This window comes from Typopeltis vanoorti, chromosome 12 (genome assembly GCF_054136105.1).
Source record: "Typopeltis vanoorti isolate ZY-2024b chromosome 12, IOZ_Tvanoo_1.0, whole genome shotgun sequence".
Lineage (NCBI taxonomy): Eukaryota > Metazoa > Arthropoda > Arachnida > Uropygi > Thelyphonidae > Typopeltis > Typopeltis vanoorti.
Window position 1 is genome coordinate 55,773,284 of NC_143560.1, and position 22,070 is coordinate 55,795,353.

The 22,070-nt window shown below is 38.0% G+C and overlaps 1 protein-coding gene across 5 annotated transcripts in view; it reads left to right on the forward strand.

Annotated features, from left to right (window-relative positions):
* Nucleotides 1–22,070, forward strand: part of LOC150100806 (DNA (cytosine-5)-methyltransferase 3A-like) — a 745,691-nt gene that overhangs the window by 81,809 nt on the left and 641,812 nt on the right. For all 5 annotated transcript variants that reach the window (XM_090401182.1, XM_090401184.1, XM_090401186.1 and 2 more), the window contains exon 2: nt 14,989–15,346. In XM_090401182.1, coding sequence (XP_090257308.1) covers nt 15,322–15,346 — 25 coding nt within the window. In that variant the 5' untranslated portion in view covers nt 14,989–15,321. The remainder of the gene's footprint in view (nt 1–14,988; nt 15,347–22,070) is intronic.

Genomic DNA, 22,070 nt, shown 5'->3' on the forward strand with positions numbered 1-22,070 from the left:
TGAGCAGAAATAAGACCGAGTATATGTGTTGCAAAGTGGATGGCAGCTAGGAGACATATCTGGAGCTGGAAGGAAATGTCATCAGGTGACTTTAGATACTTAGGTTCAACAATGAAAGAGGATGGTGAGGCTGAGAAGGAAGTGGGATGCAGGATACAAGCAGGATGGAGGAACTGGAGAGAGATGGCTGGAGTGCTATCTGATAAGAGGGTGCCGATCAATCTAAAAGGCAAAATTTACAGGACAGTAGTGAGACCAACTATGACGTATGCTTTGGAAACTGTGGCCCTGAGGAAAAATAACATCAGCAGGATGGAGGTAGCGGAGATGAGAATAGCGAATGTGCGGTGTGACCAGAAAGGATCATCTGAGAAATGACTATGTAAGGGGAATGGTTAAAGTTACGAACTTAGGAGCAAAGATACAGGAGGCAAGTTGAGATGGTTTGGTCATGTGATGAGGATGGAGGAAGAGTATGTGGGAAGAAAGGTCATGCAGATGGATGTGCAGGGGAAGAGGAAGCGCGGACGGCCAAAGAAGAGATGGAGGAAGATGGTGGAGGAGGACTTGAGGATGAAGAACTTGGATGTGGCTACAGCCCAAGACAGGAAGTTGGGGAGGAGACTCACCACAAACAGCGACCCTACTTAAGTGGGGTCGCTGTTTGTGGTAAGTGGGAAAAGTTGCAGAAGAAGATCAATTTAGCTATTAGTTTCGACCGCAGATTTTCTGATTGATATACTAGTTATATTCATTATTTCTGATGACGGAAACAATTTACATTCTCAACACGGAATCAAAACTGATTTAAAAAGATTATTCAATTTATAAAATCTACTGCTTCTCTGTGCGAGTTGCAGTAGTGGGAGTGGTAGATTTCTATCCACTCCAGAGTAACGCATCATTGAAAGTCACTTGCTCTGATCTGGTTACAGTGATCAGGTTCAGAGACTCAGTTTCACAGTTAACAGTGTTACTAACTATTATAATAACGGAATTAACTCACTTAAATTATTCTTTATTCGTAGAATTTTCACCTGAGTATCACAGGCATCATCAGTACAGGTACAAGGCTAATTAAACAATAACTGTTATATTCACAAAGCGCCACCTAAGTAGCTAAGGTTAAATTTCCTAAATTTATTTTATTATTATTATTATTTATTTATTTATTTATTTATTTTTAATAATTTAAATTTAATTATTTAGTTATTTAATTATTAAATACTTTTTTAATTATTCAATTATAATAATTAAATGTATTATTATTTTATAAATATATATATATGTGTATACAATTATAAGTTAGGAAATATTTGCTGCTTTATAAAGTACTATCTCCCACAAGGGTGAAAGACGTAGACCATCGGATCTGTTTAGGTTAGGGGAGTGAAGTAATGTTTCACATGTTTCTTTGTATATCCATTCCATTAGGAACCGACTTTTGTGAATGACTTTTGTCTTGTTCCACTTAACTCTATGTCCGGTGTTGATGGCATGTTCTGCAATTCCAGACTGTTCGGGTTCAATGTACTGGATGTATGACTGGAGTTCTTCTAACCGGACCTGAGCAGATCTTCCTGTTTGTCCGAAATATGATAATCCACACGAGCAGGAAATCTGGTAGACACCTGGATAGCTGAGATGTGGGAACTTGTCCTTTGGAGACATTAGGAATTAGGAATGTGGAGATTTTTCTGATGGGTCGAAAAGCCACACAGATATTTAGTGATTTTAGCATCTTAGCTATGCGTTCACTAACCCCGTGTACATAGGGGGATAGGTATACGTGTAGGTTCTTCTGCACTTGAAGAGGATGCTGGAGCATGACTACTTAAAGCTCTTTTTATGAAAGACTTCTTATGGCCATTGGATATGAAGGAGGAATTAATATACTGTAATTCTTTTTCTAAAAGTTCTTCTGAAGAACAAAAGGAGTTGGCTCTATGAACTAGTGTTTTTATAGTACCTGCCTTTTGGCTGGGATGGTGATGTGATTCAGCGTGGATGTACTGGCCTGTATGAGTCTCTTTCCTATAGACTGTGAATTGTAGATAACCATCTGGTTGGCGAAAAATCAAGAGGTCTAGAAATGCTAACTGCTTATTTACTTCTACTTCTAGGCTGAACTGGATCCTTGAATGAAGTGCATTAATTTTTGAGAGAAACTGTTGTAGTTCTTCTGAGGTGCCCTTCCATATGGCAAAAATGTCATCCACATATCTGAATCAAATGTTAGGTCTGGGTGTAATGTTGTCAAAGATACGCTGTTCGAAATGCTCCATGAAGTAGTTGACAATAGCAGGAGATATTGGATTACCCATTGCTGTCCCTTCGATTTGTTGGTATAACTGGTTTTTGAAGGAAGAATAAGCGAACTTTATCACAAATTCAAATAATTTGACAATGTCTGGAGGAAATTCTTGGTGTAGTAATTCTATGCTCTACAATTCACAGTCTATATGTTCAATGCAGAGTTCCAGGAATCGACTGGAACACGAATCTGCAGAAAAACATTCAGAACTGGGGCTCAAAACATGGATTTCCATGGTAGGACTGCAATATGCAAGCTCTACCCGATTCAACATGCAGCGTCATCTTCCGTGGTACAAAGAGCGTGTACAGTGGGACATGGAAGCTTAGAAAGCTATGTTATGGAGCGACGAATCATGCTACACCCTCTACTGAGCAGATGGACGATTTGAGTGTGGCGGATGTCCGGTGAACGTCTCTTACCAGAGTGTAACCTCAACTATGAAATTCGCAGGTGGCGCTGGTGTAATGGTATGGTCCTGTTTTTCCTGGTTTCGCCTCGGACTTCTGTTTGTGTGCTACGAACACTGAACTACAAGAGGTATCTGAACAATTTGGACAGTGCAGTTCCTATTCTGTGGCGTTTCTACAGAACTGCCCATTGTCTCTTGCAGCAAGACAATGCACTGTGTCATAAGGCTGCTGGTATAACTGCCTGGTTTGTGGACATGAACGTTACCACACTAACACCGGCCTCACACTGAGTACTGATCTGAACCCTATTTGAACAACTGTGGGATGAACTGGAGCATAGGGTGAGGTCAAGGGACGTTCGCTCCCACAACGGTCCAGGACCTTATTATATGCCTACAGGAAGATTGGTTCAAATTTCTCATTGGCCGCTATCGTACGCTTGTGGAAAGTATACCCCGTAGGATTACTGCACTCATCACAGCGAAAGGAGGTCCTCCATCTTATTAAGGTGGGCGCATGGCTGTTTCTTCCTCACACTGTGGTGTCCGTTGAATTCTTTCGAAGCAGTGTATGTTTATTCCATGCAAAAAAAAAAAAAGCAGGAAGATAAAAGTCACCCCTCAAACTATCTTCTTTTTATTTCTTTCAAAAAATAATGGATAAAGCCACCATCCAACTTCTACACCATCTGATTGGAGAACCACCAGTTAATCATTAACCTCCAATATGAGTTGAGCTACTGTCTTTCCACATAGGTCTCCTAGCAATCACCCTCATTTTTGTATACAGATTTGGAGAAGCTTCTCATGTAGTCTTCCTTTTGACATTCTAGAGCATTTGTAATCTTTTGGGAGGAACTGGAATGCAGCAATAGGACATGGGCCTCCTCTTTATGAATGCAATTGACTAATGCTTTGCAGGTATATGATCCATATTTTCAACAGCTTTCAATCAGAAATTAGTTAAGCCGTCTTCCACGACGCATTGAAGCAATTATTACGCAATTATTTTAAAGAAGCATTACCATCATTTCTGTCTTTCAATTGATACACGTTTTGTTTATATCTGAATGTATCCGATGCTCTTTGATTGTGTGTGTGTGTGTGTGTGTGTGTGTGTGTGTGTGTGTGTGTGTGTGTGTGTGTGTGTGTGTGTGTGTGTGTGTGTGTGTGTGTGTGTGTGTGTGTGTGTGTGTGTGTGCGCGCGCGCGCTTTCGTGAATTCCATCCACGAAAGTCTGCAAACCTATAAAGCGATTGTACCGAGTTTGCTCAGGATTAGATAATTGTGAATCTGATTCTTAAACATCAGACATTGAGATTTTTGTAATAATGCGAAAGAAAACTTTCCTTCGGTATTGTACTGTTGTTCAAACACTGATTTATTTATGTAGACATTATTGAACTAAGTATGTGATCTCTCTCTCTCTCTCTCTCTCTCTCTCTCTCTCATATTGTGTGTGGCTCAGTAATAGTGGAGTGGCAGTTCAATAGGTTATAACTACGGTTTTCCAGAGTAGTTGTAGTGCGGTTGGTTTCGGATCATTTCGTTAAAAAAACCTGAATTCGAATCTCGTTTTTGACCCGAAGAAGGTGGAAGACTTTTCATTCAGGATATTCGGGATTTTTAATCCCATAACCAGGAAAATCTGGTACGAGGGCGATCGCGGGCAAACATACATACACACAAATTATATACGAGGATGATCTGAAAAGTTCTCGGCCTCGACCATAGATGGCAATACTATCGGCAAGAGTTTTTTTTTTTTTCTAAGTTGGTACATTTGTCATAAGCATCCATGTGAAATTGCAAGTCATTCTATCAAGTAGTTTTTTTTTATACAGCTGTCTGAAGCAAAAGTATAGTCTGTATCCCTTGAAATAGATAAAACTGAGTATCGTGCGGTTATAAAATTCTTTGTAAAAAGAAGGTTTAACGCCAAAATAAATTCATTCAAAGTTCATAAAAGTTTATGGGCACTCTTCTCCTTCGTTTTCGACAATTAAGAAATGGGCTGCCAGATTAATTACATTACATCTTGGCTGGTACGGCCACATACCAGCCTTGAAGATGACACACGTGAAGGCCGTCCAAAAAGTGTAACAACACCAGAACTCATTGATCAAGTGCACGATATGGTATTGTATGACCGGTGAGTCAAAGTGCGTGAAATTGCTGAGCCTATAGGCATTTCAAAAGAACGTGTACAATACATTTTGCATGAAGAATTGTAAATGAAAAAGCTTTGTGCAAGATGGGTGCCGCACAGATCAAAAACGCAGTAGCATGAAAATCTCTCAACAGTGCTTGGAGTGTTTTATCAAGAATAAAACTGATTTCTTGCATCGTTTATTGCATCGGTTTATTACTATGGATGAGACTTGGTTCACCATTACACACCAGAATCCAAACAGCAGTCAAAACAGTGGACAGAAGCCGGTTGTTCAGCTCCAAAGAAGACAAAGTCGGTTCCATCAGCAGGAAAGGTCATGGCGTCGGTGTTTTGTTTTGCTAAAGCATTTTGTTTATTAATTAGCTTGAAATGGGTAAAAAACAACCGGGGGGGGGGATATAATTCCGATCTTTTAACCAGACTAAACGAAAAAATTCATGAGAAAAGACCCGTTTTGCAGAAGAAAAAAATCATCTTTCATCAGTACAATGCACCTGCCCACAAAGGTGTTTTGGCAATGGGAAAATTAAGGGATCTGCACTATGAATTTTTGGAACATCCACCCTATTCCCCAGATTTGGCTCCCTCTGACTTCTATCTCATCCCAATACTAAAACATTTCCTCGCTGGTCAGCGTTTTTCTTCGAAGCAAGAAGTGATTTCAACTGTAGAGGGGTATTTTGCAGATCTTACTGAGAACCACTACATGGATGGGATAATGGCGCTGGAGCATCGCTGGAATAAATGTATTAGTCTTAAGGGAGATTATGTTGAAAAATAAAAATTTTGGAATAATAAATTCGGTTTTTCATTACTAATTATATGAAGAGCCAAAGGCTTCAATTCGGCGACATGAACTTATTTAAGTTAAGGGATATTATATCTCGTATTGTTTCTTAGCCGAATAAGAAACTCAAAGAGTTTCATGCCGAATATAGAAACTATATAAAGTTCGGCGATTCCAAGCGTAAGCAAATACCTGGATAGTGCAGCACCTGATCCATTAGGTAGTGCAAGCTGAGGTTATCCCTTAACTTAAATAAGTTCATGTCACCGAATTGAAGCCTTTGGCTCTTCATATAATTAGTAATTTATTAGGACACCTTCTTGGCAATTCTCATAAAAGGGATGTAAGTTCTGTTAGCTACAAACTTGGTATTAACTAGGTGTACCTACTCACTGATGAGACCTCAAAAAAGGTTGACACCGGTCTGGGTAGTGACCTTCTCTCATAATGTTGAACAATAATTCAGCTCCTAGGAGCTAAATTCACATTATGGGTAAATACCAAGAATAGTGATCGGAACTTGCTCCACTCTTTCTATGAGTTGCCTCAGCTTGCACTACCTAATGGATCAGGTGCTGCACTATCCAGATATTTGCTTCCGCTTGGAATCGCCGAACTTTATATAGTTTCTATATTCGGCATGAAACTCTTTGAGTTTCTTATTCGGCTAAGAAACAATATGGGATATAATATCCCTTAACTTAAATAAATTCGTTTTTTCATTGTTAGGCCGAAAACGATTCAGACCACCCTCGTGTATATATAATCATAACACCATATTTGAGTGTTAAGATTCTGAGGCTTTCCATCTGATTGTGATTTATGCCTAATGCAAATAGCAGTTCAATGTTATGATTTTTTTTTTCAAATTATGAATAAATAAATTGCGTTTATGGTCCAGTTTTTCTCTTCCTCTTTTATTAATTTTAATTCATTTATTTTTTTGACAGTCTTAATTTTTCCTTTTAGCAGTTTGAATTTGGAACCATATATTTACATTGCGCGAGAATCACAAAAGCAGGACTATAACTTTTGTTATCCTTACTCTATGTTTCGCTTTCAGTGATTCCCCTTTAGCATTTTACAGGATTCTAATAGAACTTTCGGTTAGTCCTACTAAGTCCATTTCGGAAACTGTGCCTGACAAACATAGTTATGACTCTGCTGCTCATTATTGCCTTGATTGCTGAGCTTTTACACCACTTCAAGGAATAATTTCTCGTTATTTCCCTTCGTATGTTCATTGGCTCAGAGGAAAAAGTTTCGTCCCTTCTTCAGGTATGGCTGAGTAAGATGATTTAAAATTTTTTTATTATTTCTAGAGAGAGAATTTATTTATATTTATATTTGGCTAATATCAAAACATTTCTACGTTTTGTAGAAATAACATTCATCTTTATACCAAGTATATATATATATATATATATATTTTAAAAATAGATTTAATGACTTAAAAACCGAGATTACTTATAAAGATTTAATAAGATTAATACAACTAGTTTCGGCTTATAATAGCCTTCATCAGGTATTCTTAAAGGAAGAGAATAGTAATAAACATTGAAGTATCTAAAAACTTGAAAATACAAGTAAAAAATCGCCACACATAATTGATACATAAAAAACGTTGTATTTTTTCAAGTTGTTCTAACAGGCGTGCCATTGTTTATTGCAAGTATGCGTGCAGACTCACGTGAACGTCAATATTGAATAACTGCAGCATGGCTATCTGGGATGTTATAACTCAAATTGATGTTTAAGTGGACAGGATTCAGAAGGATTTCCCTTGATTCTATAATTTTTCTCTCAAACTCATCATCAGAGCGAAAAATATTTTCTGATCTATCCCAGCAAACGGAGTGGCATTGTTGATCATCATTAGGATTATTTGAAAAAAGAACATGACTGGACCCAGTTGCATGTGATCTTTTGTAAGAGATGTCTCTTTTATGCTCTTCTATACGTTGCTCAACAGATTTGTTAGTTTGTCCAAAATAAGGGATATTGCAATCGCACCATAATTTATATACACCTGGATATTTTAGGTTGTGATGAGAAGGCTTTTGATGGCTGATTAGAGAACGGATTTTTGAAAGTGTGGTGAAGAACGTCTTGATGTTATATTTTTTAAGGACTTTTGCTAATTTGTTAGAGACTGTGCTAATGTATGGGATGGAGATGCTGCCTTTAAAATTAATACTTTCTGTGGTGCACTGTCTAGGAGGATCCAGAAGAAATTTCTTAATCGTGTTTTCAGAGTAACCATTTTGTTTAATGATAAGAGAGAGTTGATTTATTTCTTTTTGTAGTTCATCTTGTTCATTCAAGAGAGAGCGTGCTCTGTGTCCTAAGGTAGATATAGTTCCAAGTTTTTGTGGTGGAAAATGATGAGAAAGATTATGCAGATATCTATTGGTATGAGTAGGTTTTCTGTATAATAGAGATTTTTTAATCTTTCAGAGCAATGTGTAAGCATGACATCCAGGAAAGGCAAGGAGTTATTATTTTCTAGATCAGCAGTAAATTTTATATTAGGATGTTGGATGTTAAGATGATTAAGAAAAGCTATGAGAGATGTGTGCCCGTGATTCCAAACGATGAAAATATCATCAACGTGAACGCCAATATTGAATAACTGCAGCATGGCTATCTGGGATGTTATAACTCAAATTGTTGTTTAAATGGACAGGATTCAGAAGGATTCAATTTGAGTTCAATTCAATTCAATATTGGCGTTCACGTGAGTCTGCACGCATACTTGCAATAAACAATGGCACGCCTGTTAGAACAACTTGAAAAATTACAACTTTTTTTATGTATCAATTATGTGGCGATTTTTTTACCTGTATTTTCAAGTTTTTAGATACTTCAATGTTTATTACTATTCTCTTCCTTTAAGAATACCTGATGAAAGCTATTATAACCGAAACTAGTTGTATTAATCTTATTAAATCTTTATAAGTAATCTCGGTTTTTAAGTCATTAAACCTATTTTTAAAAATGTATCACAACAACCGAGTTGAAGCATATAATCACACACACACGCACGCACGCACACACGCACGCACGCGCACGCACGCACGCACGCACACACACACACACACACACACACACACACACACACACGCACGCACGCACGCACGCACGCACGCACGCACGCACGCACGCACGCACGCACGCACGCACGCACGCACGCACACACACACACACACACACACACACACACACACACACACACACACACACACACACACACACACACACACACACACACACACACACACACACACACACACACATTCCTATTTTTATATACTACTACTGACTTAAATCCGAGAGTTAGAACAAACAATTAAATTTAATTCACAACGCAGCATTTTTCGTCGGAAGGCCTACTTCTTCAGGCGTTAAGAAAACACAGAAAGCAAATAAAAAACACTAAAAAGAAACATTGTGTCACTGAAATTCGACTATTATAAATTTCAGTTAGCTTTGAATTGGAGCTACAGTCCGTGTTAAGTTCTATTGTTCGGTATCTGTGCGCGTGTGACTTCATGAGTGCGCCAATATCTAATAGCAGAGTTGAATGAGTCCGGTGATTTGTAACTAAGGTTACTGTTTATATGATGACGGTCCATAACAATTTCTTTAGACTCGATTATGCGGCGTTCTACCTCGTCGTGGCATATATGAAGGTTTGACGTTGTTGTCCAATTTATCTCATGTTGGCGGCCTTCATTATTTGTGTTTACTGAAAACAGGACATGGCTTGACAGGGCACTTGCTCTAGTTCTTTTGTAGGCAATGTCTCTCTAGTGTTCTTCGAGACGTAGGAGGATGGATTTCTCAGTCTGGCCATAGTATGGCTTACCACAGTCGCACGTAATTTTGTACACTCCTGGGAACTGTAGATGGTTGTGAGCTGGTTTGTGTTTGCTTATAATTGATGTTAATTTGGAAAGAGTAGAGAAGCACGTTTTTATGTTAAACTTTCTTAAAAAATGCTTCGTAGTTTCTTGGAGAGGGAGCTGATGTATGTATGTATATATATATATATATATATATATATATATATATATATTATTAGCCATTCCAGTTTTTGTTAGAGTCGGACCATATGTCGGACACAAAATGGAAAAAAAAGTCGAAATTATCTAATATAATATCTCTGTTTTGGTTGGATAGAGTTAAATAAAAGTTGTGAATAGTAAATGTACAATGATGTACACGTTCATGTTTTTGTTTTCAATCTATTTCTTTATATCGACAAAATCATTCTAATATTGATAATTCTATACTGGCTAGATAGAATTTAAGGAAATTTAGTATTTAGGATCTCTTAGGATTTAGGATTAAACTTTCTCGAATTGTTTTAGTTTTTCAACCGGACTATTTGAAGTGTCGAACTCAGGAAAAACAACATTATATGTGTAGAGTATGTAAGTCACTCATAAGTTTTGACACCCTCGTCGATTTTTTTAGAAAAGTGCCACCCAATAAAAAAATAAATTAAAAAAATTCTTTGTTCTCTCCTTATGGTTTACATTCCACAATCCTAATTTCATGTTATTTATCCGTATCTATACCTTTTTCACTATCTTTTTCACCACCCTGAAATCTGTAACTAAATCTGAATCCATCAATCTTGATGTGCTCATGTGAAGTCTTCATAAAGTGAAACAATGAATTCCCATTCCTACTCTCGAATATTTTTCTCAGCGTCAGTGCAATCCTTTGTGTTGTCTTTATTTTTTGCACTATATCTCCTGGACTTCAATGGCATATTCAGTATTACTTTTAGATCTCTACTTCAATATCTTGTGGCGAAATCTAACCGAATATAATGCATGATTATAATTTACTTAAGAAGATATACTGTAACTAGCTTCACTGCACAGTCAGATGGCGTGTTTAGTAGAAAACTTTGTTTATTATTAATTTTTTTTTTTGATATGTTCTACTCTCCGGATGCCTATTAAAATCGTTAATAGTCTTGAGCCAGCTATCTCTTGATTGGCTAAGAGAGTGGAGATTAGTTCCTCTCCACTTTTCAAAAGTTAGTGCTAAACGACCTCGCCTATTCTTTTTGTAGAATAAATGGCCTTCGTGCATTTTTAGTGGATGTTTTACGAAAATTTACCAACAGAAGTCAAGTTAGCATCTTTCTGACGGAAATGGAAAGTGCTATTTTCTTATTATTCTTTCATCTCCCTCTATGAGATTCACATCTCTTCCTGATTTTAGAATGAGGTTTAGCTAGGATTACGTTTTCCAGGAACCTGGCCGGTGTAAGTTTTTTTTCTTCTTTTCTTCTTCTTCTTAAACGTTACACCCTCCCACGAAAGGTTTGCAATCTTTCGTGGGAGGATGCCACCCCCGTATGAGACCACATTTTGTTTTCTCCTTTAAAGCCAACTAAGTGAATTTATGCAACTGACAGACTTAATGTAGTATACTAGTGTAGGCAACCAGATAGATTGCAGAAGATTATTCAGGAGGTGACTGAAAGCATCATGGGGTAGCTGTGGCACTGATGGCAGTTCAGGCAAGAGCTCTTTTTGGTTCTAATCTCGTTAATCACAGGATATTTTGTATTAGACTTAAGTCTCATCCTACCAATGAGTCAGTCGTGGTAGCTTATGCACCCATACAGATAGGCCTGATTAAGAGAGTGAGGAATTTTATGAAAACCTATAGACCGATTTGGGCTGACTCCCAAGGAGGGATTTACTTTTCATCTTATGGGACTTTAATGCAAAAAGGAAAGAGTATGAGAGTTAGGCCTGGGTGTAGCATGTTTAGTCTGATTAAACGTAACACCTAGAAAAGGAGCGTTGGGAATTGTCCATTCTAACAGATTTCTTATTACCAATACCTGCTTTCAGAAACACCCACGACAGACTTATACTTGGACATCTAACATTGATAGGTCAAGGCGCCAGATTGATTACATCATCGCTCTCCAAAAGGTGGAATAAAAGCATCTCTGATGTGCATACTTATCCTGGAGCAGACTGTGGTTCGGACCATTAGCTAGTAAGAGCTAAAGTAAGACTGAGATTCCAAAACCCTTCAAAGTCAGGCTTGTCCCACTAGACTGGATGTCAGAGGCTTAGAAAAATTCCTCTAGTCGCCGATTAGATTCGAAAGCAAGTCTTCCTTCGTGCGGTCAAGCGCTGTGGTTTGCAAACGCCATAGGACAGATACATTTAGAGTAGGAAGATATTCAATTTGGTGAGACTTTTATAATTGTCGGTTGCTTGAGGAGCTTGCATGTATGTATATAAAATCATTCCTAATCAACATGACTATACAAAGCGTTGAAAAATCTAATTAGTGTGCAATAACGCTAAAGTATAACATCCCATCGTTCTACCAACTGCGTTCTCCCAACGCAGTTGATAGAAGGATGGGACATGCGCCCTTACATCGGAGAGGACCTTTTTTTTTTTTTTTTTCATGACGAGAGATATAGTTCGCCCACCGATTAGAGGTCCCTCGACACTTCTGCGCATGTCAGAAAAAGGAGAATCCATTCCGATAATAGGGTAATCAATCTGTCTTCTGGGATGTGTTTGTTTATTATTACAGGTCGGAAAATTTAGCTTTTCTTTTACGAACATTGTAGTTTTTAAAGTGTAACTACTTTGCTTGTATAACAGTTGGAAAAATGTACGTAGAGTATTAACAAAATTAAAAAAGGTATAGCATAAAACAAAAATTTAACTAAGTTTATTTTTAAAAAAGTTTTCTATAAAATAAAAATAATTATAATGAAAACAAAAATCTTTTCAAGTGAACTTAGATATTCTAAACTTACAGTTGAGAGAACTGAGACACTTTAATGTCCTAAACCGATTAATTATTTATGACTTGTTGACTCTTTTAACAAACCCATGCAAAAAAGGTTGGAAAAAAATACCATTATCAAATCCTTTTAATCTTCATAGTCATCTGAATCGGTGTCCGAATCGCCATCACTTTCACTTAAACTGATCACCAAAGGTTCGCATAATTCTTATAATTCCGTCACTGTCCCAATACATATTTTCCAATGAGGTGACATGAAAGATATTTTCCCCAGTTTTGAACTGCAATACTTTCAATCGTCTGTTCTGAAAGCTTAAAAAGTTTCGACATGTCAATATCTCCAGTTACGTTGCGATGGCAAATGAAACTTTTCACTTCTGCCCAAACATACCCAATAGCATTAATATCACAATGATATGGTGGTAGCCTCAAAGCTAGAAATCCATGTTCTTAGCGCATCGTGTCGAATTTAAATAGTTTAGTTGTGGGTGAGTTTCTTTTGACCAAATTAAGCAATTCAATTTTTCGCATATCTGGGGAATGAGAAATGTTATTTGCAGAGAGCCAATCCATAAGAACTTGCTTCTTATTAGACCAATTTGGAACTTTGTTTAATCGAATAAAGTGATATGAAGCGTTATCAATTATAACAACAGCATTTTTAGGAAGGTTTGAAATCAGTTTTTCTTCTGCCCACTTTTCGAAGAGCGTAGAATTCATTTGCCTATGGTAATTGGCTTTGTATAGTAAGTTTGAATTCGGTAAAAAAACCCATTTCTCCACCCGCACACAAAATTATTATGCGCCGCGAGGCATTTCCGGTTGTAGCACTCCACATTCTTCTTTAGACTGCCAACATTTTCCATAAGTTAAATTACTATCAATCCAAGTTTCATCTAGATACACAATCGGTCTTATTGCTCTCAAATACTGCGTTCTAGATAAAACAATGTCACTTCGCTCCATGATAAGTTTCCTTTTCCTCCATGATAAGTTTCCTTAAAGTATTTTCCTTTTAAGGAAAATACTTTAAGGAAAAAGTATTTTCCTTAAAGTTTCTCTTTTCCAAGGAAAATTAATTTTTTCTTTAAGCACAGGAATCAATTTCGGAATAGTTGGCACTCTTTTCTCGACCACGTAAAATTCGTGAATAGTTCTTCTTATAACGTCTACATCAAAATCATTCAAAGCTACGGTTGCGGTGGTTTTCTTTACTCTGGCGCTTTTTTTTTTTTTTTTAGGAGATTTAAATTTTGGTTTACCTTCACCTTTTGATTCCCTACGAATTCTTTTAACAGTCAACCCCGATACGCCCACAATTGCACTTGCACATTTTATGACTTGAGAAAGGGGAACAAGGAGACGATTCTTTTTCGCAGAATGTCAGCACATTATTCAATATTCTTTTGCAAGAGCTACTGAAACTATAGTCAACAAGTTCTGTTGTTAAACAACAACAGAACTTGTTGACTGTACTGGATCCATCATACAAATTATTAATAAAAAAATAATGCAAAAATCAAGCTAGTACTAGTACAGCGACAGACAAGAAAGCACGTGATTTCGCATGTTGGCGACCAATTCGTACATCCTTCATTTCTTTCTCCCCTTCAACATGAATCGACTATTCTTGGAAAAATGCCAAGGAGAGATCTACAAACGGTGGGAGAACTATAGCTGTTCTCAAACAATCAAATCAGCCAGAGAACCACATAATATTTTTGTCTGCCAGAGCCACGCAACTGGCAGACAAAAATATTATGTAGTGGGCAGCATATGGTGTAGCGTTGATGATGAATTGTGCAGCGAAGACAACGGTCCTGTTGTTATGTAGTGCAGAGTAGCTTTTTGCGACGAATCCTCATATTCCATGGCGGTGCTATGATTACATGACACCTCTATGGAATCTTGGTTCTCAATAATAAATAAATAAAACGACGCACCGATGATGATGACGATTTATTGTTTTTTAATGGCGCTAGGAGAGCAAAGGTCATACTACACCATATCAAGGGTTAGAGCGGTATACAAGGTAAGACAATTACAAAATATCCATGTCCACAGCGGGATTCGAACCCACGATCTGTTGGTTGGCCACTTGACCAACCAGGCCGCCACCGCACAGAAGAATAGTACCAGTAGGTACTACTCTTTGTTGCGTCGTTCCTTTTTTGGGGGGATACAAAACGTAAATCTGGCTCCTCTGTCAATATGTAATACGTTAGAATGAGCTCGATTTATAATTTTGTAGCTAATTATAACAATAGGTAGTAGAAGTGCATGGTATTTCGACCAGTAAATATCTATTACCTAACCAAAATAGGTTTGAGAAAAAGAATCTTTATATTAGAGTATTCTATTAGCTCCATCATTCATCTTTCAGTTAAGTTTAATGTAAAAAATAATGTAAATGTTATAATTAATTATGATGTTGTGTATTTTTTTCACTTTTTCCAATTTTATTTCCCTTTTTTTATGTATATATATAAACACAGAGATCATGGTACCGGCGGACCCATAGCATCGTTTTATTTGGCTGAGCAACTCCTACACTACAGAATTTCGGCATATGTTGTTGGCCACCGTACGCCGACCAAGCTTCAGTAAACGGAAGTTGGAAAGGAAAGCTTCAGAAGAAAACGTCATCTACTCTCCAGCCCAGACAAAAGCTAGTGATGATGATGCTCTAGCCAGAGAGCTAGAGGAAAGGACGTTGCACTCGGATGTAGGGCCAAGGTCAAAGGGGGGAACCGGTACCAGGTAGAGAGTGAGAAAGTCAGTGAAAGTTCGCTGAAAATCAAGGCTTGCCTGTGTGGCGAGGGCGGAGTATGCTCCAGACTGGGGAGCGCAAAGGTAGGTCAAGATTCCGAATGTCTTTAACTGATCCATATGGATTGGAGAGCGCTAACCAACCAGTCCTTTATTTGCTGCTTGTGTGTCAGTGGACCTGCGTGCGCATGCATATGTTGGTATAAATGTTTCTATCTGACGTAACGATTGCCATGGTTACAGTGCCTTTACGTTTTTATTTAAGCATCGCGTTTGGGCTACAATATTTAGTTCACATTTTCCACTGACTATTTACATAGCTATTTTATTATTTTAATTAATATTATTTTATTATTTTAATTAATATTATTTTATTATTTTAATTACTATCATTTTATTATTTTAATTATTATTATTTTATTATTCATATTTTCTTTATTACATATTTATCCATTTTAGATAATGGATAAAAATGATATATCTAATGAGATATGGATTTGCAGAGATAACGGAGGACGGAAAATTACAATAGCGCAACTGTCTAATAACCAATTATACTAAACTTCAACTGGGAAGTAATGTAATTTTCTCATTATGCCACTCTTGACATATGTTATAGATATTCAGCCTAGTAGGATGACATCCATTTTTCTGTTATGTGTATACAATGCTGGAACAAAACAGTACTTAGTCATAAATATAATTTAAAAAAAATAATATAATATAATAAATATAATTAAAAATAATACTTATATTATATAAATAAATAATACATGGGGATGTTTATATATAGTTGGTTTCTAGCCAATGACATACAAATGTGATTTGTTTGGCTTCCCATAGCAAGGTTTTATTATTATTATTATTATATATAGAAGCACCTCCATTGAGTCTGTAGACTCAATATGGGAGGTCCACTTTAAAAACATTAATCAAAAATTAGTGGATACCTTTAGTGATGTGCAAGACTATGTGCATGGCTTGGTAACTATGACAGATGAATAAGGGAGGGGAGGTTCATGAAACAAGTCAGGAGAATATGGAAAATTGTGTAAGTGGTCAATATTAAATGGGGATTCTATGATAAAAGATGTATATGATGCTAATGTGATAAAATCATGTTTTCCTGGGGCAAAAAATCAAGGCTATCAGTGCTGTTATTAGAAAACAAGTTGGAAAAGTGAAAGAGTTGATAGTGTTTGTAGGTACAAATGATCTGAAGGGAGGAAAAAATGGAATGAGAGAGGATGTGAAAGTATTGTCAGAAGTAGCAAGAAAAGGGGAGAAAATGAAGATTATTAGTGCATTTTGAACAGAAGAGCCATGATCACAAATAAATCAATTCATAGGTTGTGTAGGAAGAATGGTGTGCAATTCATTGATTTATGGAGTGAGTTTGAGGGGAAAAAATGAATTATATATGAGGGATGGTATCACTTTCTTTTCGACTCATTTGATCATAGCTAGAGCTGTCAGTATCCGGTCGTAAAACTTCTGTCAGAAGTTTTACGACCGGATGCCCTTCTTGATGTCAACTCTCGCCATTTATCCGGGTTTGGAACGGGCACCTATTGGGGCTAGCTTGCTCCCTTCGGTGGCTGCATAAGATGAAATGACATAGCAAAATGGGAAAGGTTCACCCCTAGTCCTCAAATACTCTAATAGCATGTGGGGGAAGGAGCAAGAAGAGAAAAAAGAAGGGGAGGGACTAGTCTACAGATAATATAACAGATATATATTACATGAAGTAAGGCATGGTCCAGCATCAGGTACCTCGGGTTTGCCATGCCCATACTCACTAAAGTGAGCCCTTGAGGCAAGGGCTCACTTTAGTGAATCCTTAACAAAACCGCTTAAGGAAGTGACAAATTGTAAGGTAATCCCAACAGATCAAGTGGCGCAGCAACACCGGCTACTGTGCACAGACTTTAAAATAAGGTCGAAGATAAGAACCTTTAGAAGCCATGGAATGAAGACAATTAAGTGGTTTTGCTTAAAAGAAGAGAGTGTGAGGAACCATTTTAGGGAGAGGGTGTTAGAGAAGATTTCGGATGGACTAGAAAGTGTACAAGATTGGTGAAGACATAATTCAAAAGCAATTCTGAGCTGTGCAATCAAGGTGCTTGGCAAAACATCTGGAAAGATTAGAGAGCAGAAGGAGGGTTGGTGGTGATAATAATGCACAAGAAGCAATGATGGCTAAGAGGAAGGCAAAGCAGAAGTGGGATGAGTCAAGAGTGGAAGAGGACAGAGAGGAGTACAGAGAGAAAAAGCAAGAAGCCAAGAAAGTTGTTGTGCAGGTGAAGGCCATGGCATATCAAAATCTTTATGATCAATTAGAAACAAAGGAAGGACCAAGAAAAATTTACCAACTAGCAAAATGTAGAAATAAAGCAGCAAAGGACATCTTACATGTGAGGCAGATCAAAGACACCGAAGGAAGAGTATTAAGGAGGGATGTGGATATAAGAAACAGATGGAGAATATATTTTGAAGGACTTTTGAATGGGGAAAATGCAAGGACTCACAGAGAAGACGGGCAGTCTTATGAGGGGATGGTGCAGAACATAAGTAGAGTGGAAGTGAAGGAGACCATAAAGAGAATGAAGAATCGAAAATTGGTGGGTCCTGACAGGATCCCACTGGAGGCATGGAAGGCACTGGGGAAGAAGGAATTGACCTACTGTGGGATGGGACCTGTTCATAAAAGTTTGCCAACAGGAAAATATACTGAAGGAGTGGAGGGAAAGTACTCTTGTCCCCATCTACAAGGGTAAAGGGGATGCACAAGACTGTAAGAATTACGGAGGAAAGTTGATGTCCCATGCAATGAAAATCCTAGAAAGGGTTCTTGATAGAAGATTGAGGAAGGAGGTGGAGATTGCAAAGGAGCAATTTGGCTTCATGCCTGGTTGATCAACGACAGATGCTATCTTTGGGTTACAGCAGATAATGGAAAAGTTTCAAGAGAAACAACAGCAGCTACATCTGGTGTTTATTGATCTGGAGAAAGTGTATGAAAGAGTGCCAAGGCAAGAAGTCTGGAGGTGTCTGAGGGAGAAGAAGGTACTGGAGAAATATGTCATGTTGGTGCAGGCGATGTACAGAAATGTGAAGACAAGATTTCGGACCTGTCTGGGACAGACAGTTTCAAGTGACAGAGAGCTTACATCAAGGGTCAGCATTAGGTCCATTCCTGTTTAATATTCTGATGGAGGTGGTGACGGAGGAAGTGAGAGAAGAAGACGCGTCTTGGACAATGTTGTATATGGATGACATCTTGCTGTGTGCAGAATCAAGAGAAGAAGTGGCAGCTAAACTGGAAAGATGAAGGAACGTACTGGAAGAGAGAGGTATGAGACTGAGCAGAAGTAAGACCGAGTATATGTGTTGCAAAGTGGATGGCAGCTAGGAGGCAGATCTGGAGCTGGAAAGAAATGGCACCAGTAAGGTTGGGGACTTTAGATACTTAGGTTCAACAATGGAAGAGGATGGAGAGAGAGATGGCTGGAGTGCTATGTGATAAGAGGGTGCCAATTGATCTAAAAGGCAAAATCTATAGGACAGTAGTGAGATCAGCTTTGACGTATGCTATGGAAACTGTGGCCTCAGGGCCACAGTTTCCATAGCATATAACATCAGCAGCATGGAGGTAGCGGATATGAGAATGCTTAGGTGGATGTGCAGTGTGACCAGAAAGGATCGTCTGAGAAAGGACTATGTGAGGGGAATGGTGAAAGTTACAAACTTAGGAACGAAGATACAAGAGGCAAGGTTGAGATGGTTTGGTCATGTGATGAGGAGGGAAGATAAATATGTGGGAAGAAAAGGTAATGCAAATGGATGTGCAGGGGAGGGAAAAAGAACAGACGGCCAAAGGAGTGGGGGGGGAACTGGTGGAGGAGGACTTGAGGATGAAGAACTTGGATGTGGTTACAGCCCAAGACAGGAAGATGTGGAGGAGACTCACTATAAACAGAGACCCAACTTAAGTGGGACAAGCTGCAGAAGAAGAAGATATATGAGGGATAGTGTGTTCATTTAAATAAATTAGGAGTTGAGTATTTGAAGGAGGCATTGAGTAAAGTGTGGTCTGATACATGGAAAGAAGAAAACTGATTTTTGGGAGGGTCAGGTGACTGTATGTGCTCGAATCACATGGGTAAGTGGATCTGGTGTATGTAGCTGTTTCAGGTGTTTGTACACAAATGCTAGAAGTATCAGAAATAAGCATGATGAATTTATATCCTTGATTAGCACATTTTGGCCAGGTATAATTGATATAAGTGAAACTTGGTTGACAAAAGATGATATAGTTTCAGGAATAGTGTTTAAGGCTATGATAAGATAGAGTTTAAGGGTTATTCCATTTTTAGAAAAGATAGAGAGGAAAAAATGTGTAGTGGGGTGTTATTAATGATGGCAGATGATTTGCAACAAACTAAGCTCGAAGTTTGTCGTAAGGAAAGTGCATTTGAATTTATTTGGTGTGAGATCAGGGTCAGCAAAGTCATGTTTGTTGTGGATTGATGCTATAGACTTAGGAGTGCAAAGATAAATTTAGATGACATGCATCAGCAGATTAGCTCTATGAGCAAGGACAAGGTAATTATTATGGGTGATTTTAATTATGGGGATATAGGTTGGAATGGGAAGATGTCAAGTTGGGGAAGGGAATTAGAATTTATACAGTTACTAAGGACAATTACTTGAGACAACATGTTTTTGAGGGAACTTGTGGATCGAGAATATTGAATTTGTTGATAACATCTGAGAATGTGTCCTTAACCAAGATTGTCATTTTGCCTCTAATTAGAGAGAGTGATAATTCAATGTTAGCTTGGAAGGTGTTTGGTCATGTTGAATCTTTGGTTACAAATGGTATTTGTGGAATTGCAAATCTGGTGATTTTGTAAAGCTTAGAAGACAACTTGGAATAATACCTTGGCATGATATACTGCAAGGAAAGGATGTTAGTGATGCATAGGATATAATTCAAATGCATTTGAAGGTAGCAGTATCAGACTGTATACTTAGGATGAGAAGAATAAAAATGGTTGGCCGAGTAGTTAGCTTATCTGGTCTCCAGCCAAAAGGCTGTGGGTTTGAATCCTACTATGGCATGGATGTTTGTAATTGTCTGTGAAAATATGTGGGTGGTCTGAAAAGTTCTTGGCCTCAACTATAAATGGCAACACTATCGGCAAGATTTTTTTTTCTAAATTGGTACATCTGTCATACGCATTGATGTGAAATTGCAAGTCATCGTGTCAAGTAGTTTTTTTATACAGCTGTCGGAAGCCATAGTGTTGTCTGTATCCCTTGAAATAGATAAAATTGAGTATCATGCGGTTATAAAATTCTTTGTAAGAGTTTGGAAGTTCATAAAAGTTTATGGGCACTCTTCTCCTTCATTTTCGACAATTACAAAATGGGCTTTCAAATTTAAATGCTGCCGTACCAACCTTGAAGATGATCCATGTGAAGGATGTCCAAAAAGTGTAACAACACCAGAAATCATTGATCAGTGCACAATATGGTATTGGATGACCAGTGAGTCAAAGTGCATGAAATTGCTGAGACTATAGGCATTTCAAAAGAACGTGTAGAATATATTTTGCATGAAGAATCGCAAATGAAAAAGCTTTGTGCAAGAATTTAAACACTGCCGTACCAACCTTGAAGATGATCCATGAGAAGGATGTCCAAAAAGTGTAACAACACTAGAAATCATTGATCAGTGCACGATATGGTATTGGATGACCGATGAGTCAAAGTGCATGAAATTGCTGAGACTATAGGCATTTCAAAAGAACGTGTAGAATATATTTTGCATGAAGAATCGCAAATGAAAAAGCTTTGTGCAAGATGGGTGCCGCACAGATCAAAAAACACACTAGCATGGAAATCGATGAACAGTGTTTGGAGCTTTTTAACAAGAATAAAACTGATTTTGTGTGTCGGTTTATTACTATGGATGAGACTTGGATTATTATTATTATTCATGACACCTCCAAGGAGTCCGAAGACTCGTTGCAGGAGGACACCCACTGTACAACTCTCTGTCTCCACCACCACCGAACCTCTACTACCAATGAACCACATCAGCGCCATCCACCACCACAACAACAAATATTTTTTGTCTGTAAATTGCTTGTCTTCTGAAGGGCTGATTTGTCTGTATGCGGTATGAAAAACCCGAGTTTCTCGGAGAAAAAATCCTGCTAACTCCGTATGAGATCGGCTAACTCACTTTCAATTGAAAAAGTCCATATGAAAATTCCTCCTGTCATGATGGGAATCGAACTCAGGCCTTTTCCAATCGAAGGGCACAATGTACCGTCATTCTTCCAGTTGTGCTCGTTCTTCCAATAACCACTTGACCAGCCAGGCTGGACGAGTGGTTGGGGTATATACGCTCGGATTATGCTGCCAATATTGCTGCCAAACTCAGAACTGGAAATAACATACTGCATAAACTTGCCAGAACAACCTGTTGGGCTTGTTCTGGCCCAGAGGAAATGTCACATTAAGGACATCTACTCTGGGCCTTGTCTACTCAACTAATGAATACTGCTCAACTGTCTGGTTGAACAGTGCACACGTTAAATTAATGGATACTGTGTTGAACCAGACAATACGTATCATTTCTGGAAGAATAAAGACTACTCCATCATATTGGCTACCAGTTCTGAGCCACATGCAACTGTCACAACTACGACGCCAAGAAAACCTGATTCGCAAATATAACAAAATTTGCCGGAACCCACTGCTTTCTATACACTCTGATATTGACAGCTTTACATCA